Below are 26,250 nucleotides of genomic sequence, written 5' to 3' on the forward strand. Positions count from 1 at the left end.
TGTTGTGAAAGCCCCTGGCCTAGACTATATATCCCTACTGAACCATCATGTAGCTGAGTGGGCTGTGGCAGCTCTCCAGGCAATGAGACTAAGTCAGAGGTGATTCTCAAACTTGATCTCTAGGAGGAAGCTACTCTTCCCCCCAATTCTAGGGTGTTGTGTGGCTGAGAGAGAGAGACTTAACCTCCTACTTTGGTCTAAACAAGACACTACCTCTTTTCATTTCACACCCCCTTGAAAGCGGGAATTGTTGGTGACAGAACTTGCAAATATTCTGGGTATGAGGCCAGACACAGACAGTGCTGCTGTAATAATCCTTCACTGGGTTTTATGCTTCCTGAGTTGCAAAGGGTGCTCCTGTCCCATAGGAAAACTGATATGTAAAGGTGGAGACAGGAGGTAAAAAGCTTTTTGTGCTGTTATAATTCCATAAAAGCTATATGGAGAGCTCCCTTTGCAGTGGAGTCAGACACCACCGCAGGAGTAGCTGTGCCCTTCCCAAGATGCAGCAACAAGTGTTCTAGAAACAGTTCAAGTAGCTGTCTGACAGAACCAGAGTGGGAAGGGGGAAGCTACAGCCACGATTAACCTCCGTTGCTGGTTTTTGTTAAATGCAGAACTTAAGGGGCAGGATGGGGTACTGACTGGCAGTGTGACAAGCACAAGTGATTAGGAGCTAGGGCTCTTGTATTCTGTTCCTAGCTCTTACTGTGACCACCTTTGTGCCTTAGGCATTTGTAAAATGTGAATATTTACTTACCCTGGACTTTTCTACAGCTTAGAGATAAGAGCTTTGCTCCAGGCAGCAGTGGGCAAAATCCAAGCTGAACATCCCAACCTGGCCCTACATCTGTGTCAAAGCAGCTGGTCTGTGCTTGTTAGCTAAAGAGCTTGCACCCTAATTCCATCTTACACCACACTGCAGAAGCCTTGTAAAACAGAGGAAAGTGTTGTCTATGGAGTCAGAGAGCTGTTGTAGCTGCTTCTATTAGAGGTGGGAGTTTGCCTCCCAGCCTTGCTAGAGGCACTACTGCCTCTTGAGCTAGGTTTTTTGTTTTATTTTTAAAAGCAGGGGGGATGTTGGGCTATGAGCTGCCTCCTCAATACTGTAGGCCTGAGCTTGGGTGGCTAGCGCTTGCCCCACTGTCCACATTATCTTTGGTGTGCTAGCTTGACCAGTGTTAGCATGTCTGTTCACCCAGACTAGGAGGTATGCTCCAGCTGCAGTGTAGCCATACCTTAGATTCCTACTACTTCAAACCAGCCTCGCTCATTGCACTCCACATAGGTGCAACAATGGGCTGGTTGGTGGCTATTGATGCCTCTTGCCATGAGGCCAGCACTGACTGCCACCAAAGGCCAAGTGTGCTTTAGTGTACAAGAGGCAGACTAGTCTCACTGTATATTGTCCACATCTGTTGTAAAGCTGCAGAGGAAGGGAGTCTGTTTGCTAGTGTTATAGCAACCAGCACTTGCTTGTATAAATAGTTCAATAAGCCTGTGAAACTGTTATTGAGCTGGTATAGGAAATGTGCACTGTATTCCTGGATTTGATGGAAGAAGGGGAAAGGGAGCACCTACCTTTTAAAGCGTCCCTGCCAGAGAAGGTGAGGGGATCTTCAAATCCTAACTTTTGTAGGAAGAGGGGGGAAGGGAAAGTTTGTGCGGTTTTTTTTTTTTTAAACTGCTGGCGGGTGCACAGCAGGTACAGTTCCTAGAGCAGGAAATCAGGCTGTAGTGATTCTGTTCACAGTACAGCTCAAGCACAGGCTCCAGTAAGCAGGTGAATGCAACAAGAGTTCAGTTTTTCCATCCTCCTCCTCCATTTGGCTTAACCTGGTTCATAGTCCTGTACTTTTCATTATAAAATGTACCAAGGAATTAACATACTGGCTTACAGTGGCACTAAATTATTAGTCCTTTGCTACTAAAGGGAGGGAGGACAGCCTTTTTTTTTTTAAATGAACAGCTACTTGAGGGCAGGATAGTCAAGCTTTCCACCATCTAGCTTTGTATTTGGGGCTGTTGCTCTACATAATCAGTAGCACTGGTGCAGCCATGAGGGCTGTATAAGCCCACACAGCTCCCTCATCTAGTCACCAAGTAGCTCTTGGTAATCAGGATTCTACAGCTGCTACAAACCTTCCCCTCACATGCGGAGAAGGAGCTCACAGAAAAGTTCTTTCTAACCTAAGGAAAGAACACAGCCTGTACCTACATACTAATCCCTTTGGCAGTGTTTAGCTGCTGCTCTTAAAATACGGAAGAGGCCAGGAGGATAACTTAATTGTAGTGCATGATTATTGAACTTGGGCCAGGGCTCTGAGGGAAAGAAATTACATGTCTCACAAAGGCCCAATTTAAAGGAAATGCCCTCATAGGAATGTTTTTCAGAGAACAAGGATTAGTTAATTACTCTCCCCTGCTTGATTCCATACTGGCTTCTACTAACCTGATTTGTCCAGGTATTCTCTCCAACTACTTTCCTGAAGAGAGAGAGTAAGATTTTTCACCCTAGTAATTACTAATTTATGGGTTTGCCTTTTAAACAAGGATGGATTTAGATTTACTGTCAGAGAGCAAGCTAGGAATGGAACTTAAGTTTCCAGTCCCCTACATTACCCATTAGACAATGCTGCTTCTGAATACGTAGTGCAGGGGTAGGCAACCTATGGCATGTGTGCCGAAGGCAGCATGCAAGCTGATTTTCAGTGGCACTCGCACTGCCTGGGTCCTGGCCATTGGTCCAAGGAGCTCTGCATTTTAATTTAATTTTAAATGAAGCTTCTTAAAAACATTTTAAAAACCTTATTTACTTTACATACAACAATAGTTTAGTTATATATTATAGACATAGAAAGAGACCTTCTAAAAACATTAAAATGTATTATCGGCACACGAAACCTTAAATTAGAGTGAATAAATGAAGTCTCAGTACACCCCTACTGAAAGGTTGCTGACCTCTGAGGTAGTGTGTATCTCTCATTTGACTGTATGTAGACAATGCCTTAGTCTACACTAGTAGGATTTATGTAACTACACAGGTACAGTTAAAGCAGTGCAGCCACCCTAGTGTGGATACACTTGTGGCAGTAGAAAAGTGCTTATAAGACTACAGCTTATTTTCCTGTAGGAGAATAAGCTGTACCATTAACTACATTCACAGTAGGTGATGTATCACTAACGACTGATTTTAAAAAAGTTATATCCCTCACTAACATAGTTCTGTTAAGTTTAGGTGGAGACCAGGCTTGTATTGTTAGCAGTATAATCCCTCTAATGTATAATAATAGTCTCACCTTTAGTTAAACAGGTATAGAGGGCTTGTGAGAGAAGCTTTAGAACAGGTAGAATTAGAATCAATGAGGAACAATGCTGCTCCCCAGCCTAAGTTGACATATTATTTTCAAACTTTAGGAGTTATTACAAACTTAGCTCTAACCTCAGAAGTTCCACATTACAGAACCAAATGGCAACAACAAACTCAAATGTTGCTCTTGAGGTTGCAGACTTTAAAGAGAGAGTATGTACATTTACTCCTTGGCTCCAGTCCTTTCATATGACCTGAATTAGAGACATCAGATGGCCCCATGGGTAACACTCAGGCACGGGGCTTTAATCACATGCAGATGTCTGAATGTTAAATAGGTCACATTGGAACAGCATAATTAGAGTAAAAAAAGTACTTCAGTCAATATTAATGCCTACATTTTCATTTCACATTCACATAGGTTCATCCAGAGGATAATTCTGTAGGCCAGATGCTGACAGCCCATCAGGCAGTTGCTCCCTTCTCCCTCTCATTGTATTTTATGGGAATTAATCAGCATCTACTATAAACAAAGAGTAAGCACAAGACCAGATAGCATGTTCAAAGCTGCTTAAAATGTGTCTCCATAGGCTAACTAAAAACTCAGATCAGGCCCCATTTTCAGCTCAGACTGGCAGGAAAGCTTGTCTAAACTCCAGCACCTTGCCATAGTTGCACTAAAGCTTAAACTGAAGATTGACTATGGCCAGCCAGCCGCTTCAACTCTATATTCCTCTGAACCAAAGAGACAGGTTTCAGAGTAGCAGCTGTGTTAGTCTGTATCCGCAAAAAGAACAGGAGTACTTGTGGCACCTTAGAGATTAACAAATTTATTTCAGCATAAGATTTCGTGAGCTACAGCCCACTTCTTCGGATGCATAGAATGGAACACACAGACAGGAGATATTTATACATACAGAGAACGTGAAAAAGATGGAAGTATGCATATCAACTGGAAGAGTCCAATCAATTGAAACGAGCTATCATCAGCAGGAGAAAAAAAAAACCTTTGAAGTGATAATTGAGATGACCCATAGAAGGTGTGAGGAGAACTTAACATAGGGAAATAGATTCCATTAGTGTAATGACCCAACCATTCTCTGTTTAAACCTAAGTTAATTGTATCTAATTTACATATTAATTTGAGTTCAGCAGTCTCTCTTTGGAGTCTGTTTTTGAAGTTTTTTTTGTTGCAAAATTGCCACCTTCCTTCAAGTCTGTCACTGAGTGGTTAGAGAGGTTGAAGTGTTCTCCCACTGAGAAAACAGTTTACATTCCCAAGAAGAATAATACCTTATAGGTCACCTCTGCGAGTTAATGACCACAGGAGAGACTTGGACAGATTATTGGCTACTTATAATGACTTCAAATCTCTCCCACTACAGGTGTATCTGAGCACCTCGCACATATAAATGAGTTTCTCCTTACACCATCCCCGGTGAGGTAGAGAAGTATCCTTGCTTTACAGGTGAGGAACAAGAGGCAAAGATCAAGTGACTTGCCTAATATCACACATGGAATCCATGGCAGAGTTGAGAACTGAATCCAGCTGTCCTAATCCAATGTCAAGCACAAAACCAGACTTGGACTGAGGTCAGTATTAAAGTAAGAGGTGTTCTCCTGTATAATATTGGCACTGCAGGAAGAAAGGAAGGTGAAGATGATAGGCTAGCTAATATAGCCCAGAGCAAGGGTGAACAGATGATAGGGTAGGGGATTGGCAGGTGTTATCCACCATCATGGGTCACCAATGAAAGCCGGTTGCCAGCTGAGGATATGGAGAGTATATGTAGGTCAGGCCAGATTGTTCTCAGTTCTGGGGTGAGACAGATGAAGTCTAAGATTTCTGTCACTCACTTGGCAGACAGTTGAACAAATTTCTAACGTGTTCATAATCAACCTAGTGAAGGGAAACACTGGCAGCTCCCTTACAGCATTAACTTAAACTACTAGAAGTAAAGTGTGTTAACATGAGGACAGCCACACTGGGTCGGACCATTGGTCCATCTAGCCCAGCATCCTGTCTTCAACAGTGGCCAATGCAAGATGCTTCAGAAGGAATGAACAGAACAGGCAATCAAAGTGATCCATCCCTTGTTGTCCACTCCCAGCTTCTGTTGATAGCTATTAGGAGCTGAGTTATGAAGGGCAGTCATGCCACCATCTTCCTAGGAGTGGTGCTTTCTGGGGGAAGACTGAAACATGGGACAAATGTCATTTTTCTTTACAAAAAGTTAAAACCTTTTACTTTCTTCCATGAGCAGTCCTCTGGATCAGATTTCCCAAATGACAGTTAGTCAAAGCCTGACCTGACCATGAGGGTGAGATGCACTTCCCTGTTCCTGCTATCTGACATCCTGGCCTTTCATGTTCCTCCTTCAACCTAGTAGCAAGTAAATATTGTGAGAAACCAGTGATGAGACATGTTGGTGGGCATTCTGGGATTGGAGCTTCAGGCATATAGCAAATGTGGAACAGATGTATTCTGAGAAGAATTAGGCTCAGTCATTTTGTGGTGTAGTGTGTGGCTCTCTGTCCACTATGAACCCTTGCTGGTTTTCTCAGCAGACAGGCATGGACTGAAGGGACATGGAAGCTGACGGTCTTCTGGACATGGTTCCTCCAAGAGAAAAGCCTTCCTACTGCCACTTGAAAGACATTCTTGGTGTGAATCAGTAGATTTTTGGTCACAGAGCTACGTCTTTCTCCTTCCACAAACACTAAATTCACTTACATAAGTTAAAAAGGTGTCTAGGTGGAAATGAAGTGGCCAAACAACAGTTTTTCACTAGTACCATTGCTTAGAATTGGCCCCATTTAACATTGCCAAGTGTTGGTTAGACCTCTCTTCTCCCCGAGTGCTTTAACAAACAGGTTTTACCTCAACTATGTTCAACATACACAATGATGCCAGATATTCTAATTCTTCTCAGAATACATCTGTTCCACATTTGCTATATGCCTGAAGCTCCAATCCCAGAATGCAGCAGGGTGACAACAGCCTCATGCCAACATCTTGAAAGTATGGCAAGCTAATGAAAAACAGCACCACATAAAGCTGGCAAGATGCACCCAATCTGTGACCAGCAAAGTACATCAAATAGTCTCTCTTCAACCAAATAAGTTTCAGCTGATCGTGGTGTGAGACAAGAAGAGCTCACTTGCTTTCTATGACCATACAGTATAGTGGCTGTTTGAATTACAAACGTCTGTGTGTAGATGGGACAGCTGCTCCCTACTCCCATAGAAGAATGCATCATGAGCATAAATGCTAAGCAATGATAAAGGAAGGAATAAGAAATAAAAAGGACACTGGATGCACACTGCTTTCCCAGGATTTTTTTTTTTTTTTTATTTTGTGGGTTTTTTTGTTTTTAGTATGGAGGCTCAAGTATAAGATGTAGATTCAATTTAAGCTTTACAAAAAACAAAATCAAAACAAAAACCCCTTTTGCATTCCATAAAAATTGACAGAAAGGTGCCTTGGAAAGAGGCTATAGAAGAGCAGAACTTTCAGCAGGTCACCAAATCAATGTTTCCTTGCAAGTCTGGTTAATCAGTATAGTACAACACTGAGGAACACCCTCTCTTCCCTCCCTCCCACCAGCCGTCCCCCATGCCCAATCCCCACACATACGTGGAATACGTTTTTCCAGTTTTTCCTCTTTCACACACCACAGTATTTAATAAATTTTGTTTTACATTTTTTACACCAATGTAACAAAAGGCAAGGAGAGGGGAGGAAAAGAAACAGAATGATTGGTGTTTATGCATATAAATGGGAAAAGAGTGGGGGAAAAATGCATGACTTCTACAGAAATATATCCTAAGGTCTCGATAGTAAAATGTGGTGCAAAGTAAGCTTCAGAGACTGAAAAAGTTTGTACAGCTTTATTCATGGGGAGATGGTGATGTATGGATAGTACTGGATGCAAACTGTGATGTGACGTAACCAAAAAGGGGGGGCTGGGGAGAAAATGAATTTTCTAAGAAAGGAATCTAATGAGTGCATGGCATGTCTTGTTAGCAAGAAGAGTATTTTAACTTTGCTGCTTTTTCTTCAAAGCCTCCACCAGGTCATTTTTAAGAGCATCTTGTTTTGATTTGTCTGCAAAAGTCTGCACAGACCTGTTGGGAGGAAGGAAACAAATTAAAGTGGGACATTTGAAAGCAGTGATTTTTAACAGGTATTCTTCTGGGATTTGAGGCAATAGCAGCACAATGATTCAGGCTTAGAGGAAACAACCTCTATTTGCCTGTTGCAAATATGGAGGACAGAAGGTAAAGTGAACACTTTTCCACAAGTATAGCAAAATTCACTAACATGGAGTCACCACAGATATACTTCTTCTGATGTTCCACTACCTCCAATTCTTGGGGAGAGGGGAAGAATCCCAATTCTTTACACTAGAGCTTGGGAACAGCTAGTTGTCCCTCAGACAGTGTGTTCAATCTCAAAGTGATCATGACGTTAAGGTAGATAATCCAGCAGTTATTCTATGCCAACTCTGTAATGGACCTGTTTGCAGGACCTAACAAATAGTCCAGGTAATGAATATCTCAGTATGTGGCAGCCAAGTCATACCGTCCCTACCAATGTATTTACTCATGGGAAGAGCAGAAGCTGCTTTACAGAAAGACCAAAAAGTTTCTTTCTTTCTTAGGGCAGGTCCATACTCACCGCGCGGGTCGACGCGGTGAGTTCGACTTCACGGAGTTCAAACTATCGCGTCTGATCTAGACGCGATAGTTCGAACTCCGGAAGCGGCACGGTCGACTCTGCTACTCCACCACTGCAAACGGCGGTGGTGGAGTCGACGGGGGAGCCGCAGAGTTCGACCCCGCCGCGTCTGGATGGGTGAGCAGTTCGAATTAGGGTACTTCAAATTCAGCTACGCTATTCCCGTAGCTGAATTTGCGTACCCTAATACGAACCCCCTTTTTCGTGTGGACCAGGCCTTAGGGCAGAGTTCAAATAAGAGTTTTAACTCTGGCTTGCAAAAGCTGCTTTATGGAATAAAATTACCAAGATAATGAATATCTCATGTATGTCCATGTGCTTCGAGACACAAAGCTTTAGGTTCACCTAGGCATTCAGGCAGCTTTTGCTTTAAGTTTAAACAGATAAAAATGTAGCTGCTGGAAGGAAAGTACTCTTTCATTATCGAATGGAGGCCCACTAGCTACAAACCCCCATCATGGGCTTCTAGCAGAACACATCATATAAAAAAAAATTCCATCAAGGAATTCTTGGGGCTTATGTTGTCACTGGTGCCCTAAGCAGGAATGTTTAATGGCATCTCTGCTGCTGCTCTGGGGATTGGGGGAAGAGTAGAGTATTTTCCTTCTTAAGGAGTTAGCAGCTGCAACAAAGCAGACCACTAGAGCAGTTGTCAACATGGAATTGCAAACTCCAAGAGGATGGTGAGCAGATCTCAAGGGCTCGCTGTATGGGAGAGGTTGAGAGCCACTGGTATTACAGCAGTTTAGCTTTTAAAAATCTTTATTTTTGAGCTGAAGCTATAGATCTGTAACCGATGAGGTATTTCCAATATCTGCTAGCACTTCATGAGAAAGTGCTACATGATGAGACAATTCTGCGTTACACACACTATTCCTTTATCCCAGTTCTTTACTAGGGGTGCTGTATGTCCAGAGATTTCTGTTCAGGCACTTATTTGCATCTCCAGTTTATTCTTTATCTACAGTCATCGTCAACTGTAACCAGAGCAGCTGAAGTAGAATAGATGTGATAAGGGTATTGCAGGCAAAATATACCCCGGGCTTTCTTAGTAAATGGTTATAGAAAAAAGCCACACATTTAAAGAATCTTGATTTTGCTTATTAATACTTTCATGGCTAAAGAATCTTTCAGCTGTTTCAGCAAGGTACAATAAAGATCCCTAGTTAAAAAGGGATCTTATAACCGATCAGATAACAGAACAATGACATTGGCCTTTTAAAGAGATGCTAACACCTCAGGGAAGCCATTAGCATCCAATTTAGTAGACTCTTCTCCATATATTCTATATTTTACATCCTCTCCTGTGGTCAGGGCTACGTTATTCCTGGGCGCTCATTTCTGAAAATGAAGTCCATTTTTTGTATCAGAGAGTTATTTTTCTAATGTTGTTAGAAAGTATTTCCATCCTCTCGTCTCTGGAGAATTCAGTTGCTTTAATATAATATTTGCATTTGTCACAGGTTAAACTAATGGTTCTGGGCCATCATCAACAAACAGTGCTCATTTTCCCCTCCGTCAGCTTAACGTGTTTAAGAAGGCATCTGTAACTCATTAGGAATCGGAGTGGAAGGTTAAACTGGCCCAAGGTTAGTCACTGTCATGCATCCTAAGCAATCAAAACTCCAAGAGCAACCTACAGTATATGAGCAAACCCCTTTATAACAGGCTGGGCATGGACCAGGGAAATGGAGACTAGAAACATTTCAGTAGGGTGAATGGAGCTGAATTTTCAAGCTCCAAGAAAGACTCAGATATACAAGGCAAAAAGAGGATTTGGAGGGAAGGGGGAATCAGCATGGTTGCTACTGGCCTTCGAAGTACCAAGACCAAAGGGCCCTTTATATTTCAGCATTTACAATTGAAAGGACAGCTATTTACTTCCAAAACCTTCCTTCTATTCAGAGGGAAAGGAGTACTGTAAAATTACAGGGAATGAGTATTCTATAAGATCTGTACAGCTGCTGTACCAAAACAAAAAGTGATGGTGCAATTGTAATGGAGCCAAACGGTTTTGGGTAAAAACAACGAATACAAGCTAACACCACTTTTGGGTACATGGCCATCTACTGTATAATTGCCCCCACCCAAGACAGAGTGCAAAACAAAACTGGCAAATCCCCCCACATTACAGTGCACAGAACGCCACACAGTGGAAATAAAGATCAAGGCATTCATTGGTTCTATGAAGAAATAGCCCTAGGGTGAAACCCATTAAAAGTTGGTCATCAGTCTGCAGGAGTTAGGGGTTAGTTCTGGTTTCGGTTGTCATGCACAGGTAAGACAGCCTGTTCTCGGCAGGGTGAGTCCTAGTTTAGTGCTGATTGTCACACCTCACAGGCAGGGGTACCTGGATTGGTTTAGTTATCAGGCTGGATGTAGATCTGACGCTGGGTCAACACTTGAGAAAGCTCCCTCTGCAACTGCTTATACTTTTGGTTGTCGGGGATAGCATCAATAGATCTACAGAGAGTAGTTCAGAAATGAGTGAAGCAGAGTAGGGAAAAGAACAGTCAGAAGAACCTAGTAACAGACAGCTGGCATCCCGGAAGCCACTAGGAACGAGTTCAGGAAGAACAAGTGTAAATACACAAGTCAGAGGAAACAGGAAAGGTGAGAAGGAAAAGCCAGACCCAGATACTCTGGGTGATAACGGTTCCAAACAGATTACCTCATTGACACACAAAATAGTAGCTCTTTTAGACTGTGGTACTGGAGAATATACTGCATAGATTCAAACAGGTATTATTCTCAACAAGGTTCATATAGGAAAAAATAATCAATTACATATTTCCATGTGATGTTAATGGCAGCTGCCTGGTCAATTCCTCACACACCGCAATAAAAATGAGGGACAATTTTCAACCAGCACTTCATTAAATAGGTCTGTCAAGTACCAGGTCTCACTTCAGCCAAACTGCCATTAGGAAGGCAGCAGAAGTGTTTTATCAGCACCATAATTCTACCATTGCAGGGCAGACCTGCTGATGCTTTCATACATCAGTATGCATGGGAACTGCAGGATCTGCATATTCGTCTATTGTGTTTTTTGCATTATTGCACTATGCTGGGAAGTCCAATTTACAGGGTAGAAGAGTTTAATTAGCATCAAACACCCTCTCAGTTCTGCACTTTCCCCCCCTCAAGAGTTAAAAAACACCCACCCAGTTGCCAAGTTCCTGACTGGACATGATCAAGATTCAAAGCCTCACACAACTTCCCTGCAGAAATACACAGCAGACTCGGCTCATTCACTTGGTCTGCTCTAGTAAGCTACATTCCAGCCTGAGGGAGCGGGGAAGAAAAGTGGTGGCACATTTAAAAAAAAAAAACACTACAAGCTCTGTTTTCATAGAATCGCCAGTTCCTTATGATTGTTTGGCATTTGAGAATTATTTGTAAGAATAAGTTTAGCTCTATGAGTCAAAATTTAGTTACCCAGCACATACAACCTTCTCCCATCTGAATGATTAAGCTGCCCATTAAAAATAATCTCATCAAGCTACAGTACCTAATTGTGCTATGCTCTTCTTGAACTGGGAACAAGGGGTTAAAGTGCTGCAAATTCCTGTAGTCAAAAGGTGTAAGAGAGTGTTCTCCAAATACACCACTACTAGTGAATGTTTCCAAAACACAATGAGGTGACTAACTGGAGATATGGAAAGGGGAAGTTCTAGCAAAGGAATGCCAGTCCCTGTCTGACTGTGGGACAATACTGCAGGGGCTGCTGGGGGAGGGAGAGGGGCTAAGTGAGCTCTAAGTGCCAGCTGTGGATGGTCCATTACCTCAGCCCATTAACGATGTCCTTTGTTTTTCCAAAATAAATCTCATTCAGCGTACTTCTGATTTTGTTTTCCATGTCCTAGAAGAAAGGGAGAAGCCAGCCTATTAATCACGGCCGTTGTTTCTATGGTTATTAGAAGTTACTAAACTCTCCTATGAGTACCCTTTCACCGGCTCAGCTGACTGTACTGAGATACAATGCTTTCCACAGCGTGATCTGGCCCACTGTAGCCTGTTATTTAAGTTTGCATGTCAGCCTGTGTGCCCCACTTCTCCTAACAGCTGGAGATTCAGCTCACCTTAGTGTCTGAGGATTTGCTTTGCTCCTGGTTACTGTGGAAGGCTATATACACAAAATATCTGTCCAGGACCACAAGAGGGCAGTTTTTGTTCAGGGATCCAACTCCTTGCTTATATCCCACTGCAAAGAGGACAGCCCATTCACCCCCTCTTATTAGTTCCAATCCCCAACAGAACAAACTCCCAGGTTCTGAGTCAGCTATTTAAGGAACCCAAGAGGTCAAAGGTTCTATAGAACAAAGTTGAATTCTCCGAGTTGGTGGCTAATGGTACAACTGCAATATGTTTGGAAGTGATACTTCAATCTGGCCTGAATCACGGGCCACCCCTCCTCTGACAAAAGGCCCAAAATCAAGTGTGTTTTATCCTTGATGCTTTGAGTGTCTGGTGGTCTTTAGCAACAGTATTATGCACACACTAATTTAACTAAGGATTTTCTCCCCTCCTTCCAAAGTAAATGACTATGAAGCCTGAAATCAACGCGGATAAGAGTTTCTTTCTAGAATAGGGTGTGGTAAAACAGCTGCCAAGTGTTGCTCCACACCCCTTTTCCAGCAACTAATGCAATCTTATCCTTGACTCTTAGTACACTGAGGATAAGACTGACAATTGCAATGAAGTCAAGTGCTGTGAAAAACAACTGCAGCGCGCTTAATGAGCACTTCCTACGTGCTGACATGTCAGCTGAAAGGCAGCTTGGTATACTATGGCATGGCTTTAAGTAATTCTGTCAAAAACAATGACTGTAAGTGACTCCAGGTGGGAAAGTGTTTACTAATACTAAGGACACGGCCATTTCATTTCCAGGAAGGTTATTATTGTATTGAGTGGGGGAGAGCGGTAAGGAAGGAGTGACTAGAATTGTGCAGGAAGGACTTTTCACAGCTACGAACTGTTGTGAAGCACACAAAGGGCCTTAACTCATTAGACAGCAAAGATGGCTGGGAAATTTAGCCTTGGTACAACGTAAGTTACTAGAGCTGCGATGGTCCCAGTGTACTTACCTCTACCAAGCGTCCAATATTGGCTATGTGTGGAGAGGAATCGCTCACAGTTTCATCTTTCTCCATCTGGAGAGAAAAGAAACAGAACCAGTTGTAATGGAGAAACAAGGTGGGAAGGGATACACGATAGTTCTACATACTAACAGCAGGGATGGGAGAATGTGGTTAAATGCCAGAGTTGTAAAGTAAATGCAGCCTTTTTCAGAATAAGGTCAGGTATAAAATGCATATGGTTTGTTAGCCAAATGGAAAACCCCAAAAGTACAAATCTCATTAGTGACCAGTACACCAGCCAATTCAAGCAACCATCTCACACGAAGAAGAAGTCGTCCCCAGGCTGGAGACAGGGTCATGTTGGTGCTTCCTTTAAACATTTCTCAGAAATCCCATTTCACCCTCAGTAACCGCACAGTACCATGAGAGACCCTTTCTGTTTGCACCAGCACTCACCTATCATCTCTAAAGGGGATAAATGTATACTGCAGAGTTGGCCATGATGTGGCTGCAGTAGATACACAATGCATGCAATTATTCTTTGATGGGGACAGAAAGAAGGGGAACACAGAAGCTGTCTGGATTCATAGAACAATGGAGCTACTGATGAGATGCACATTGCATGGAGCTGTGAGTCTAACATCTGGGGTCTGTCCCTGTAAAAAAAAGCTGTTTTTTATTCTTCATCTCAGCCCTATTTCTAACTACATATGGAGCAAATTCAGTATTTTCAGATCTTCCCAGTTATCTGCGCTTTGGAAATTATTTATCTTCCAACAGAAGTGGGAAGAATACTGTGGATGTCCCAAGCTGCTATGGTTTGGGAAGGAAAGACCACAGCAGTCTGCTAAAATTAGTGATAATTTAGGTTACTGCCAGCCTTCAGCTGCTAGCAAACTGCAGGCGCACACGGAAATAGGAAGTTCCACCAAAATTCATCTCTTATTAGAAAGAGCCAAGGTGTTTTAGACACTAAGTGCTTGGCATGGAGGGTTCTACTTTGCAAAGCACAGAGTTAACACTTTGACCATTTAACATGAAGTTTCTGCAACTAAGACAAAGTTAAGCCCCATTACTGATGCTATTGTTTTAATGAATAAAATCCCCAGTTATGCACTGTAGAACACCTGCTTAGGGAAGTCTGAACAGGGGACAGCAATGAGCCAACTCAAACTTTGAACCCCTTACTTTGAGAGTAAGTTAGAGCTGACACTAGAATGCCATGTTCCCTTTACAAGCTCTGCCGCTACTTAGAGCGGCCTAAGGCAGCATTCCTCTGGAGACCACAGCGAGCCCCATGTAATCTGTAAACCTGTGGTGCTAGTGAAGAGATTGGCTCCTCTGCTGCCTTAGGTGAAAATTCTTCTCGCTAAATGCAGATATGCTGCCAACCAGTGAATATCAATCCTAGGACAGGCAACTGATACAGATGTGCTGAGAAGGCATAAAAACAAAGAAGATGTTGTAGACAGGGGATTCATCACAGAGTTTCAGTAACCCACTGAATTCTCTTATCCATCTGTTCCTGTCCCTTCCTCGAGGTCTAGTCTGGAAATCTAGAGCAGCGACAGATTTCTTCTTTCAAGTTAAGTGTCTAACAAGCCTGGAGGTGCATTTAATTAAGTTTGAGCCTTGAAGGCAAAAAATAACCTGAGAGGTGAGGAGGGAGAGAGGGGGAAGAAGAAAGTTTCATTTTCCCCTTAGATTACACAGTCAGATTGTTTACATACCAGAGAGACATGTTGCCTAGAAAAAGGATCTGACCGCAGAGAGGATGAACATAAATCTGAACTATACAAGCACACATTATGGTGAGGCTGGGGGAGCCATCAGTAAATTGACCAAATCTGGGACACTGGGGGCACTGGCAATGGTTGATTTACTTCCACAGGCTCCCCACTGCATCTCCTCCCCACCTGGACAGGCCCCGCTCACTGGCAAAACACAATCTGAAAATAGAATTATTTTTGTAAAGCGTATTTTATTACGTCTCCATAAAATCTGCTGCCAGAAGGAAAACATTTTTATGTGCTGTAGAAGCCCAGATGTTATGAGAGGCTGTTTTAAGGGAGTTCGGAGTCAGTCCGCAGCCTTGTTATACAAACAGCAGCTTTTTTTTCTTTTAAAGGCTCCTTCAGTGGGCTGTTAATGTAAGATTTCAAGCAGAAAGCCTACAGCTGCTACAAATGGGGGTTAATTTACTTTGGAGGGGAAATTCCATTCTGTAAGTTGATGTTAACAAGCAGCTCATCTTCCCACTGTCACTCCCCATCTGCCAATGAGCTCAGTCAAAAAAAGTTAATACTCCACAATGAGCCAAGTCCCATCTACATGTCTCAGTCACTCCTCTCCCATCTGAGATGCACACTAGCTTCCTTGCCTCATTTCCTGAGCCATCTGCTGCAAGTCCAACTCTGAGGGAAGTTCGGTCTTCTGGGTATATTAAGCTCTGGATAGCTAGTTGGAGACTTGGGACGTCTCACATGCAGAATACAGCAGCTGTCTGCTGCTGTCTGGACTTTTTGCAAGGTTATTTGCAGGAAAAGAAGATAAGATGAAAGAGAAATGTAAGTTGGATAAGTATTTTGGTCCATCATGAGCATCCCTGAGAACAGTAGAAAAGATCTGAAGAAACTTAATCCATGTCACTCTGAAGAAGCCCAATCAATGCATACAGCTGTTGTGGAATGGAGCAATGCAAACTTCTCTAAGGGAATTGAAAATGACCAGTTTTGCCCAAAGGTTCACAAGCCTGGGCCAGCAGGCAGAGAATGAGATTGAGGTGGGAAAAATGTCAAAATGTTTGGACACCAAGTGAGGGAAAACTTGGCAGTTTCCACTAAGTTTGATTCTAAATTCAAAGCAGATGCCCCAAGGTAAAATTGAGGGTGTAAACTTCACCTATCCCAATACTGCCCGTTTTGCAGAACTCCACTGAAGATTTCTGTTTGTGCCTGGCCTTCAATGTACCTATTCGAGCAGTGCAGCCTAAATATGCCCTTCCTCTTTCCCAGAATTGTATATTCAAAGCCTTAAACTACCCATCTTGTGATGGGAAACCAGTTCTGCACCACACTGGTCTACGCATGCTCTTCCCTCCCTCCCGCTCCCATTGTAAAACCAGCTATTGTGTGACTTGACAACTGGAAAGTCTGACAAGTTCACATGAGAAGCAGAAGGAATTCCTTGTGCGATTACCAGTGAATCTCATCCATTCTATTGTACCCCAAAATGTTACGCATGTAGCAAACAGGGCAACCCATTCAAACTAGTATTTTTACTTGAGTCAGATCTGAACTTGAACTATACATTTTGTCTTACATACTGAACCTGAACGGGGAGGGTGTTACTTGTTAGAATAAAGGTTCCGCATTTTTTAAGCTGAACATTTATAAAAAACAAAAAACAAACACCACACACTACTGTGATCTTATTTTCATTATAAAATAACATGCATGAGATTGCTACCAGCAAGGCCTGCCTCTGTACAAGGAGAAAAAATGGTTATTCACCTTCTCGAAACTGTTGTTCTTCAAGACATGTTGTTCATGTCCATTCTAATGAGGTGTGTGCACGTACAGGGTAGCCAGAAGATTTTTTCCTAGCAGCATCCGTTGGGTTGGTCCGGACGCTCCCTGGAGTCGCGGCTTCCTGGCCCTCAGTATAGAGCCCTGTTGACTCGCCACCCCATCAGTTCCTCCTTGCTGGCTACTACGACAGAGGGGTAGAACGGTGGGTATTGGAACGGACATGAACAATACATCTCAAAGAACAACAGTTACAAGAAGGTGAATAACCGTTTTTACTTCTTTAAGTGCTTGTTCATGTCGATTCCAATCAGGTGACTCAAGCCCAAATTCAGGAGGTGGGGGTCGGAGTCTTCCACTGATTGGAGCACTGCTCATCCGAAGGCTGCATCGTCTCTGGCCTGCTGGGTAGTCGCATAGTGCATGGCGAAAGTATGGATGGAGGACCACATCACCGCCCTGCAGATTTCCTGAGTGGGAACCTGAGCCAGGAACACTGTTGATGAAGCCTGCGCCCTGGTGGAGTGTGCAGCGATTGGGGGTGCGGGAACACCTGCCAGGTTGTAGCACTCATGAATACAGGACGCGATCCGTGACAAGATGCGTTGTGACAACACAGGCTGACCTTCCATTCTGTCCACCACTGACATGAATAACTGGACCGATTTTCTGGACGGTTTTGTTCTCTTGATGTAAAAGGCCAGCACCCTGCGGACATCCAGAGAGTGGAGCCTCTGCTCTCTGCTGCTGGAATGCGGCTTAGGGTAGAACACCGGGAGAAAGATGTCCTGGTTGATGCGGAACTGTGACACAACCTTCGGGAGAAAAGCAGGTTGAGGCCTGTGCTGAACTTTGTCCTTATAGAACACGGTGTAGGGAAGCTCTGATGTTAGGGTCCTGAGCTCAGACCCTTCCTGGCCGAGGTTATCACTACCAGGAACACCATCTTGCAAGAGAGGAAGAGTAGGGACATTGTCGCTAATGGTTCAAAGGGGGGCCCATGAGCCTACAGAGGACCAGGTTGAAGTCCCAAGCAGGGACAGGCTGACGGACACTAGGGTATAGCCTGTCGAGCCCTTTTAAGAATCTGCTGACCATACGGTTATCAAACACAGAGTGACCTTCTGTGCCCAGGTGGAAGGCCGAGATGGTGGCTAAGTGCACCCTCACTGATGACAACCAAAGCCCATGCTGCTTCAGAAGGAGGAGGTAATTCAGAGTAAGTGACACTGAGGCTAGCATCGGGGACAAATGGTGCTGAACCAACCAGACTGAAAATCTCTTCCCCTTTGCAAGGTATGTGGCTCTCGTAGAGGGTTTTCTGCTGTCAAGGAGGACCTGTCTTACTTGGTCTGAACAGGAAAGCTCCATCAGGTCCAACCATGGAGAAGCCATGAGGTGAAGTGACTCAAGGTTTGGATGCTCAAGACAACTGTGATCTTGTGTCAGAAGATCCAGGAAGAGCAGAAGGGTAATTCGGGGTTCCCCATTTGGGGGAGAGAGGTGTACTTGTGCTGATGGGGCCAGGCTGGTGCTATCAATATGACATGAGCTTGTTCTCTCCGGATCTTGACGAGTACCTTGTGAACGAGCGGTATGGGCGGGCAGGTGTATAGGAGACAACCTCCCCACGGGAAAAGGAACACATCTGCGCTGGAGCCTGGGCTGTGATTTTGGAAGGATCAGAACTGCTGGCACTTCCTGTTGTGATGTGGCGAAAAGGTCTATCTGGGGAAAGCCCCAGCTCTGGAAGACTGAAATCACGACGTCTGGGCGAAGGGACCACTCGTGGCTGTGAAACAACCTGCTGAGGTGATCTGCCAGCTCGTTCTGGAACCCAGGAAGGTACGACGCATGCAGGTGTATTGAATCTTCGACACAGAAGTCCCACAGCACGAGGGCTTCCTGGCACAGGGGAGAGGAGTGTACACCCCGTCGTTTGTGGATATAGAACACTGCTGTTGTATTGTCTGTCATGACCTGAAATCGCTGTCAGTGCCGACATCAAAAGAGTCACTGGTGCCGGCAATGGTGCCGCAGCCGATGGCGTTGGCATGTGGGCAGGCGCCGAGGTGAGCTGCGCAGGTGACGGTGGGACTAATGTGGCTGAGGTCACCGAAGACTGTGAAACAGTGGCCTTGGATCCCTCCCTGGCTCTCGTAAAAGGCCCAGGGGGTCCAGAATGGCCAATGTGATGGATTCTGCCACTGAGGTGGCCATGCCTGGAGCGACTAAGCTCTCTGTCCAAGTGGGCCGGTGCCAAAGGACGTGGAGAGGGGGAAATGCCTGGACATCATTGCCAGCTTCCCCCCTGACTGCACCTGGGGGCAGAGTGGGACCGCCAGCACCAGAGGCTGCTCCCTACTAGGGGGGCGCCGTAAGGTGCAGCAGATCCCGAGCAGCTTCAAAAGCTTCCAGCATCAAAGGAAGCGGTAGCTGCTGGCCGGTAGGGACCAGTGAACATGGGCAGCCCGGACTCAACTGCTTCGCCTGGGCAGGAGTCGACGTGACCCTAATGGGGGATCTCGAGCTGTGGCCCGCCTGGGGTCTCACTTCCTTAGATTTAGCCTGGGGTGACCGTCCTGGTGCCGAGCGTTCCAGGACGAGTCCCTTCTTGGCACCGAACTCGATGACGACACCGGAGCGCTCCGCCTTGATGAACGAGTGCTAGGAGCCAGGTCCCGAGCCTAGGTCCGAATGGGGACATAGAGCTGCCTCCACGAGGATCACTTTAAGCTGCTGCTCCCTCTCTTTAAGAGTTCTAGGGTGGAACTCGCAGCAGATCTTACAGCAATACTTTTGGTGATCCTCCCCTAGGCACTGTAAACAAGAGGAGTGTGGATCGCTCTTTGGCATGCGCTTCATGCAGACCACACAGTTGTTAAACCCCGGGGACCGCAACATACCATGGCTTCAGGGAGTCAGAAGAAGGGGAGAATCCCCCAACAACTCTAACCACTAACTAGTGAATACTAAGATAAACTAACGATATACAAACAACTGGAGTTGAATGCGCTTGCTAACGCAAGGGCTGCGGGAAGTTCCAGACACCGTCACTGGCATAAGAAGGAACAGAGGGGGTGGAGGGTCAGCAGGGCTCTATATTGAGCGCCATGAAGGCACAACTCCAGGGGGCGCCTGGACCGACCTGATGGATGCTGCTATGGGAAAAATCTTCCGGCTACTGTGCACGTGCGCACACCTGATTGGAATCGACATGAACAAACACTCAAAGAAGAACAGAAGGAGACCAGCCCATGAATAGGGAGAGGGGAAGCTTAGGAGCTGCCTGCACACCACATGAGGCAGCCAGAGGGTCCAGCAGTTGAACCATCACCTCTGGGTACATCCACACAGCAATGAAAACCCCACAGTGAGTCCCAGAGCCCAAGTCAGCTGGCTCCGACTGCAGGGCTAAAAACAGGAGTGTAGACATTTGGGTCCAGGCTGGAGCCTGGGCTCTGAAACCTGAGGAGGTGGGAGGCTCCAGTGGAGCCTACATGTCTACACAGCTATTTTTAGCCCCGCAAGCCTAAGCCAGATGACCTGGGCTCTGAAACTTTGTGCTGTGGGTCTTTTATTGCTGGATAGAAGAAAGCTCTGAGACTCCCCCCAGGGAGAGAAGAGGTGGAATGCTCCCTGGTCCCGGAATACCTCTCCAAGCCCAAGGAAATGGGTCCCCAACCCTTCTCCCCCTTAGGACAGGCCTCCTCCCACCCATCCCCAGGCAGCTTCTCCCTCCAGATGTTCCACTTGAGGCAGGGCCCATTCCCCAAACTCAAATTTATCCATTCGCTGCAAACATCCAATATGAAAGAGCAAACACTGGAAGCTGTCTAGTTCGCTCAAATAAATACCTCATAGAAAAATAATCGTGTTTATTTGACAACAGAAAAATACTAGGAAAACTCATGTAAAGTTAAAGATAAAAATAAACAAATGGCCAAAAATCAAAACTTTACAACTTTAAGTTTCAGCTCTCTCTTTTTTTAAATTTACTTCCAAGAAGCCTGAAATAGGGTTTGAACCAGTTCAAACTGGTTACTGAATTGGTTTTTTGGGTGGCTTGAATTGAAATTAAACCCAAATACACAGAATGCAACTGAACTCAAACCTGAACTGAACCAAAATAAATACCGGTTCGATTCCCTGCTCCAGAGACAGCACATTTAGGAAACCGGGCATCTGCTAACAGGGAGCACAAGGTCTGTGACTACCACAAGTTTTAAGATCTCTCTGGTGGAAATACATTCCCCTACTTCTCACTTCGTTCTACAACATCTGGAAATCAGTGGGATAGGCCTTTACATGAAAGCTCTATTTGATTAAAATATATGGCTTGCCTAATTGCAAAGCCCAAGCTTGGGAGGATTTTCCTATTATGATAAATGGCAGAATGTCTGTGCTGGTGTTTTATTGCACAGCGATATATCACAGGGCACTTATTCCTGAACACAGGGAAAGCTCAGCTTGCAACAGACCAGCCTTCATCCAGCAGTGCAAGTGTTCCACCTTCGCTATTTACGTATTTCAAATCTGAAAATCAACACACACATCTGCAGTGCTTTAATCTGAAATCCCAGGCTACATTTCCCCCCCAGATTTATATCCTTCCCTTCCCACACCTCCAGATGTGGATAAACTATAGCTTGTGAGCCAGCTTCCTTCTAAGCAAACTAGCACTTCCTTGCAATGTTCAACCTCACTTAACAAAAAACACACAGGTTCTTTGTGCATAATAAGAGTCTCAGAAAGGCACCTGTTAGTCTTACCTCTAAGCTGTGAGCATCAAAGCTTTGCCCAACCAAAGGCTATTTTGACTATTTGCCAGGAGCCTGAAGGCTACACCTACTTTGCATAAACTGGAGCAGGTTTGAGCAAGTTGCTCTTATCTTGAATAAAAGTGGAGACCGCTGAAATCACACCTCAGTTCCCCCCACCCCCAAAAAAATTGCCTATCATACTCCGCAAGCATTTCCAATGGGTAAAAAAAGGCAAAGCCATCATGTCTGTCAGAAACTGATATAACACACAGCATCTGCCCAGCATCAGACCTGAACATGTCTGGGGTTTACTTGTATCCACTGGAGGACAGCATTTGACCTAAATACAGCTGGTATTTTTTCTGTTCCCTGTAGGAGCTGCACCTTTATCTGTAAGTTAAAGATGGCCTGTTTCACTTTCAGCAGTGCACTACTTCCTTCTGTTGTTCCCAGTCAATGCAGACTGCATATAAGTGACCGATTCACTCTGTCCCTTTCTGAGTTGCAACCTCAGCCCTCATATTTACTGAAGCCTGCCAATGTCGGATGTGAAGCTGGAAGTTACTTCCTCCATCCTGGCCTGCACTGCCTCAATTTGGAGTTCTCTTGAACTGCGTCCAAGCTTGTCTTCAGAACATAAAGTGCCTGGGACTGCATCCTGGTTTAGGCAACTGCAAAAATAAAGTTTTCATGCTGACATTTCATGCCATTTGTGGGAGAACTCTGGTGACAAAAGTTTATCTTTTCTCCTTTCAGTCCAACAGAAGTCTAGTTCTGCAACGAATCAGAGGGTGTCTATACTTCCCTTGCATAAGCGGATACATAAGTAGAAGGGCTGTTCTGCATAGATTTCTTTATGAAGCATCTGATAAGAAGTCACATATACTTTTAATTCCCTTCTAACCTTCCACCTGAAAATTATAATCAGTGGATCATGGAACAGTATAGAGCTATGCAGGAAATTGTCGTCTTATTCCTATAGTAACTTATTATTTCAATAATTTTTCCCATCTTGAATCAGGAAAAAAGTAAAAATCTCAAAAAATATCACAAACCGGAAAAGCCCAAAAAGTTTCTGATCAAGTCAATCAAAACATTGTTTCAATTTCAATCTTCTTACAGTAAATAATAATAATAATAATAATAATTTAAATTTCAGAACAAAAGTAGTTTGAAACAAAATATTTCATTTTTTGTTTTGAGAAGCATCAAACCAACTTTAAAGAAAAACCAGACAGTTCATAAATGCAAAAAAGTACTATTGTGGCATATGGAAAGGTGCAGAATTGCAACATGTATTTAAACAGCAAAACCTTTAGAGCTGTCAAGGATTCTTGTTTGAATGGATAAGAACAGGTATGCCACACAGTGAGTGGCATGCAAATACATTTCACAGTGAAGTTACAGTGCCACTAAATTCACAATGGGTCACATATTTATCGCCAATATAATTTTGCCAGAGTATAACATCCAGATTATTCTAAACGTTGGATTAGGGTACTCAGGAAATGACTTGGGTAGAGTCACTCATAATAAAAGAATTTGAAAAATAAACAGTTATTCTCAAACTAGAATATACATTTTTCAGGAATAACCTAACTGTGACCCTTCAAATACATAAGCTGTCTGGATAGCAATAGGATTCTATAGCAGAAACACAGAGAACCACTATTCTAAAGAAACACAAGAGAGTGTCTAGATGAAGGCAACAACAACAACAAAAGCAAGGAAGAAGTCCAGAGCAGGATTTATATAGTTCTTATGCTGGGCAACAATACTCTGCCAATGGGAAATGACTGCAGAAGAGAGTACCATGTGAGACTCGAGAAAGAAAACTCCACGACCCCACGGTCGAGGCACGTAACAATAATGCTGAATTGGCCACATCAAGGAGTAACCTCAGGCACAGTACAGACAACAGGAATGGGAATTAGTGAGGAGCAAGTGTTTCCATTCCAAACTGCACATGGTTCCCATAGCACAGCACCATAACATTTCAATGTGAGACTTGCCCAACTATTTGTAGCTGACAGAGCGGGTAAATTTGGAGGCATTACATTAGCTGTTCCTTTGCACTCGCTTCTTCCTCCAAGTTAGTCACTGGTGGAAAGTACACAATTTGTGACAAGGAGACCAAACTGGTTTCAAACTATGACTCTTGGCAGAATTCCCTTTTGAGGCATCAAAAGCTTCTCTGGCATCAAATCACAAGACAGAGTATTTTGGAGCTAGTGAACACTTAGAAGGTTGCAGTGAAACAAGGACAGATCTGCTATTCTTGTTTCAGGCCTCAAGGTGGTCAATATAGTACTAATTTAAATGGAGAGTTAACCAAAACAATTAAATAGCTAAAGTTATTTCAAAACTATACTGGTGACCCTAAAATACAGTGTCTTGAAAATTGGATCTTTCCATTGACATTAAGGACCTGATTCGATTAAAAACATGATTTTACATGTTGAACTTTATGGTAGACTGCATAAAAAGCCTACCAAGGACAATTATATAGTGCTATTGCTAGGCATAAGATACCCCCTTAGGTGATGGGATACACAGGGTTTAAAGCATGAAGAGAAAAGTACTCTAGCTGACAATTCCAGCCACCTTAAAGCAAACTGCTTACGCACGATACCCTAGACAGACAGACATACGACTACCTCAGAACTCCTGCACACACAGCATGGTAGCTCTTCAGAAGAGCCTAAATATTTGCTGATTATCCATTTGCACTGGATTCTGACAACGCTATTTTACATATAGAAAGCCACTATGGCATTTGTAGAGTAAAAAATCTCAGACCTGAAGCTAATTTGAGTGTCAGAGTTTTCCATTGTTTGTGCAGAGGTAGTGCATCATTTCCCTAGTGGCTTTTTTATAGTTACTTACATTGGAAGCAGGCCTCCGCTTTAATGCATCACATATGAATTACATGATCTGCTGTTAAAATGACGACAGAAGCATGAATTTCCTCATTAAAGCTCAGAGAGTGAAAGTCCAACCAAACAAAGCCTAGTAAGTGCAGGCCAAGGTGTACTGAGGACAAGCACTCAACAGGCTACTGTTTTCCTTGGCATGAGTTGTCATGCAGTGCAAGGCCATGGCCACAGTCAAATCCTTGGTCTCCATTTCACAGCTAAGATTGAAAGTATTAGGAAGGCCTAGTGATAATTATTTATCCCAGTCACCAAAACCCAGGTATAATCACTATAAACATTTTAAACAGTACGTAATGCACAACTGTCTCCAGATGCATAGTGTTGCATCAGTTTCTTCTGCGACATCAACAGAGAGAAATAATGCAGGTCTATGGCAAATTTTTGGTGCTTCCAATAGCAACACAGTGCTTCAGTTCTGCTGTGTGGATACATGCCCCTTCCCCCCTTTACACCTGGCACAGACACTCGCTGCAATGTGAACTGTTCTGTTCATTTCAGAGTAGGCATTGTCTGCCTTATCACAGGCAATGTGTGTTTTAGAAATTCTCATTGTGGAGCTGAATGGCTGACCACCACCAGTATTTCAATTAACCACTACTGCCCATAAAATGTGCCTTCGACAGCCACGCTTATGACTATGGAGATAAATTGGGCACCCTACTCTCAAAAGATTGACCTTTTTCTGCAAAGGCAATGCAATTAAAATGCTGGTGTGAAGAACCAACAATTAAAGGGAGGGATCAACAGGATTTGTTTTACAACATTCAGGTACAGCCGCAGCCAAATACTTCTATAAGTACTGCGTGTTTGAAGTCTTAGGAAAAATGCAAAGAAAATTATTATAATCAACAAACAAAATAATCCTACAGAACATGCAAGATACAGGATTAATCTCACGGGTCAGGTTGGCTTTAGATAGAGACATTTTTATAATGCGCCTGATCTTGTAAGGGCAGGCATGAGCAAAATGAACAAGTCCGTCTGTAGTTATGTAAGATCTAACCTAAAGAATATTAATCAGGAAAGCATGCAAGTAGAAGCTGTGAAAATTCAGCAAGGCCACTTCAAACACAACATTAAAAGACTGAGAAGGAAACCCAAATTCCTACTGAATTTATGATCTTTGTTAAGAACGTTACCACCATCAAGAGAAGTTTCATATGGTAACAGGATAAGCATTGAAAAGTGTTACTTGTCTTAATGAATTACAATGGCAGAAGAACCCCCGGGTGTATACAGCACCTAGGACAATGGGGCCTCTCATCCTGATTGGGGCTTTTGGGTGCTATTGCAATACAAATAATAAAAGCCATGCCTTGAGCTTGTAAGACTTTGGGTGTGTCTACAGAGGGATTAAAAATAAAAAGAAGCAGCTGTGGCTGGCTTGGGTCAGCTGACTCTGCTCACCAGGCTTGGGTTCCAGGGCCGAAGAAAAATAGCTGTAGAGACATTTGGGCTGGGGACCCTATGAGGATGGAGAGTCCCAGAGCTCAGGCTCCAGCCTGAGCTTGACCATCTAACAGCATTTTCTAGCCCCTCAGCCCAAGCCCCATGAGCCTGAGGTCAGCTGTGGCCATGCTGTGCGTCTTTTATCCCTTTCGCAGACATATCCTCAAGTGCTAGATATTGTAGTACCTGTCTGGTAAGGCTTCCTCCGAGGTTCATGGTACCGGAACCAGTTTTGTTAGTTTGCAGCCACAGCATCACCGTGGAGGTCAACTTGTAATGGGCAGTGCGACCACTGGACTTTTCCTAAAAAGGAAGAGGAGGAAAAGAAGATGGAGAGACAAGTTAAAACATAAAACCTAAAAGCTGGCAAAGCATGGGGGAGGTCACAGCAGCCGCCACAGGACTGAAAAGCATAGCTGAATGGCCAGACTGAAGCCAATGTT

At 43.9% G+C, this 26,250-nt stretch overlaps 1 protein-coding gene across 3 annotated transcripts in view; it reads right to left on the reverse strand.

The window, feature by feature from the left end:
• Positions 1–6,637: 6,637 nt before the first annotated feature.
• CAPZB (capping actin protein of muscle Z-line subunit beta) overlaps positions 6,638–26,250 on the reverse strand; it is a 107,061-nt gene continuing 87,448 nt past the window's right edge. The window contains exons 6-10 of one of the 3 annotated variants that reach the window (XM_039508696.1): positions 25,994–26,110; positions 13,139–13,204; positions 11,837–11,913; positions 10,402–10,514; positions 6,638–7,438 (exon numbers count right to left, since the gene is read on the reverse strand). In XM_039508696.1, coding sequence (XP_039364630.1) covers positions 10,412–10,514; positions 11,837–11,913; positions 13,139–13,204; positions 25,994–26,110 — 363 coding nt within the window. In that variant the 3' untranslated portion in view covers positions 6,638–7,438; positions 10,402–10,411. Of the gene's footprint in view, positions 7,439–10,401; positions 10,515–11,836; positions 11,914–13,138; positions 13,205–25,993; positions 26,111–26,250 lie in introns of those variants that run through there. The other 2 variants (XM_039508698.1, XM_039508697.1) reach the window with 2 other exon arrangements.

This window comes from Mauremys reevesii, linkage group 21 (genome assembly GCF_016161935.1).
Source record: "Mauremys reevesii isolate NIE-2019 linkage group 21, ASM1616193v1, whole genome shotgun sequence".
Taxonomy (NCBI): Eukaryota; Metazoa; Chordata; order Testudines; family Geoemydidae; genus Mauremys; species Mauremys reevesii.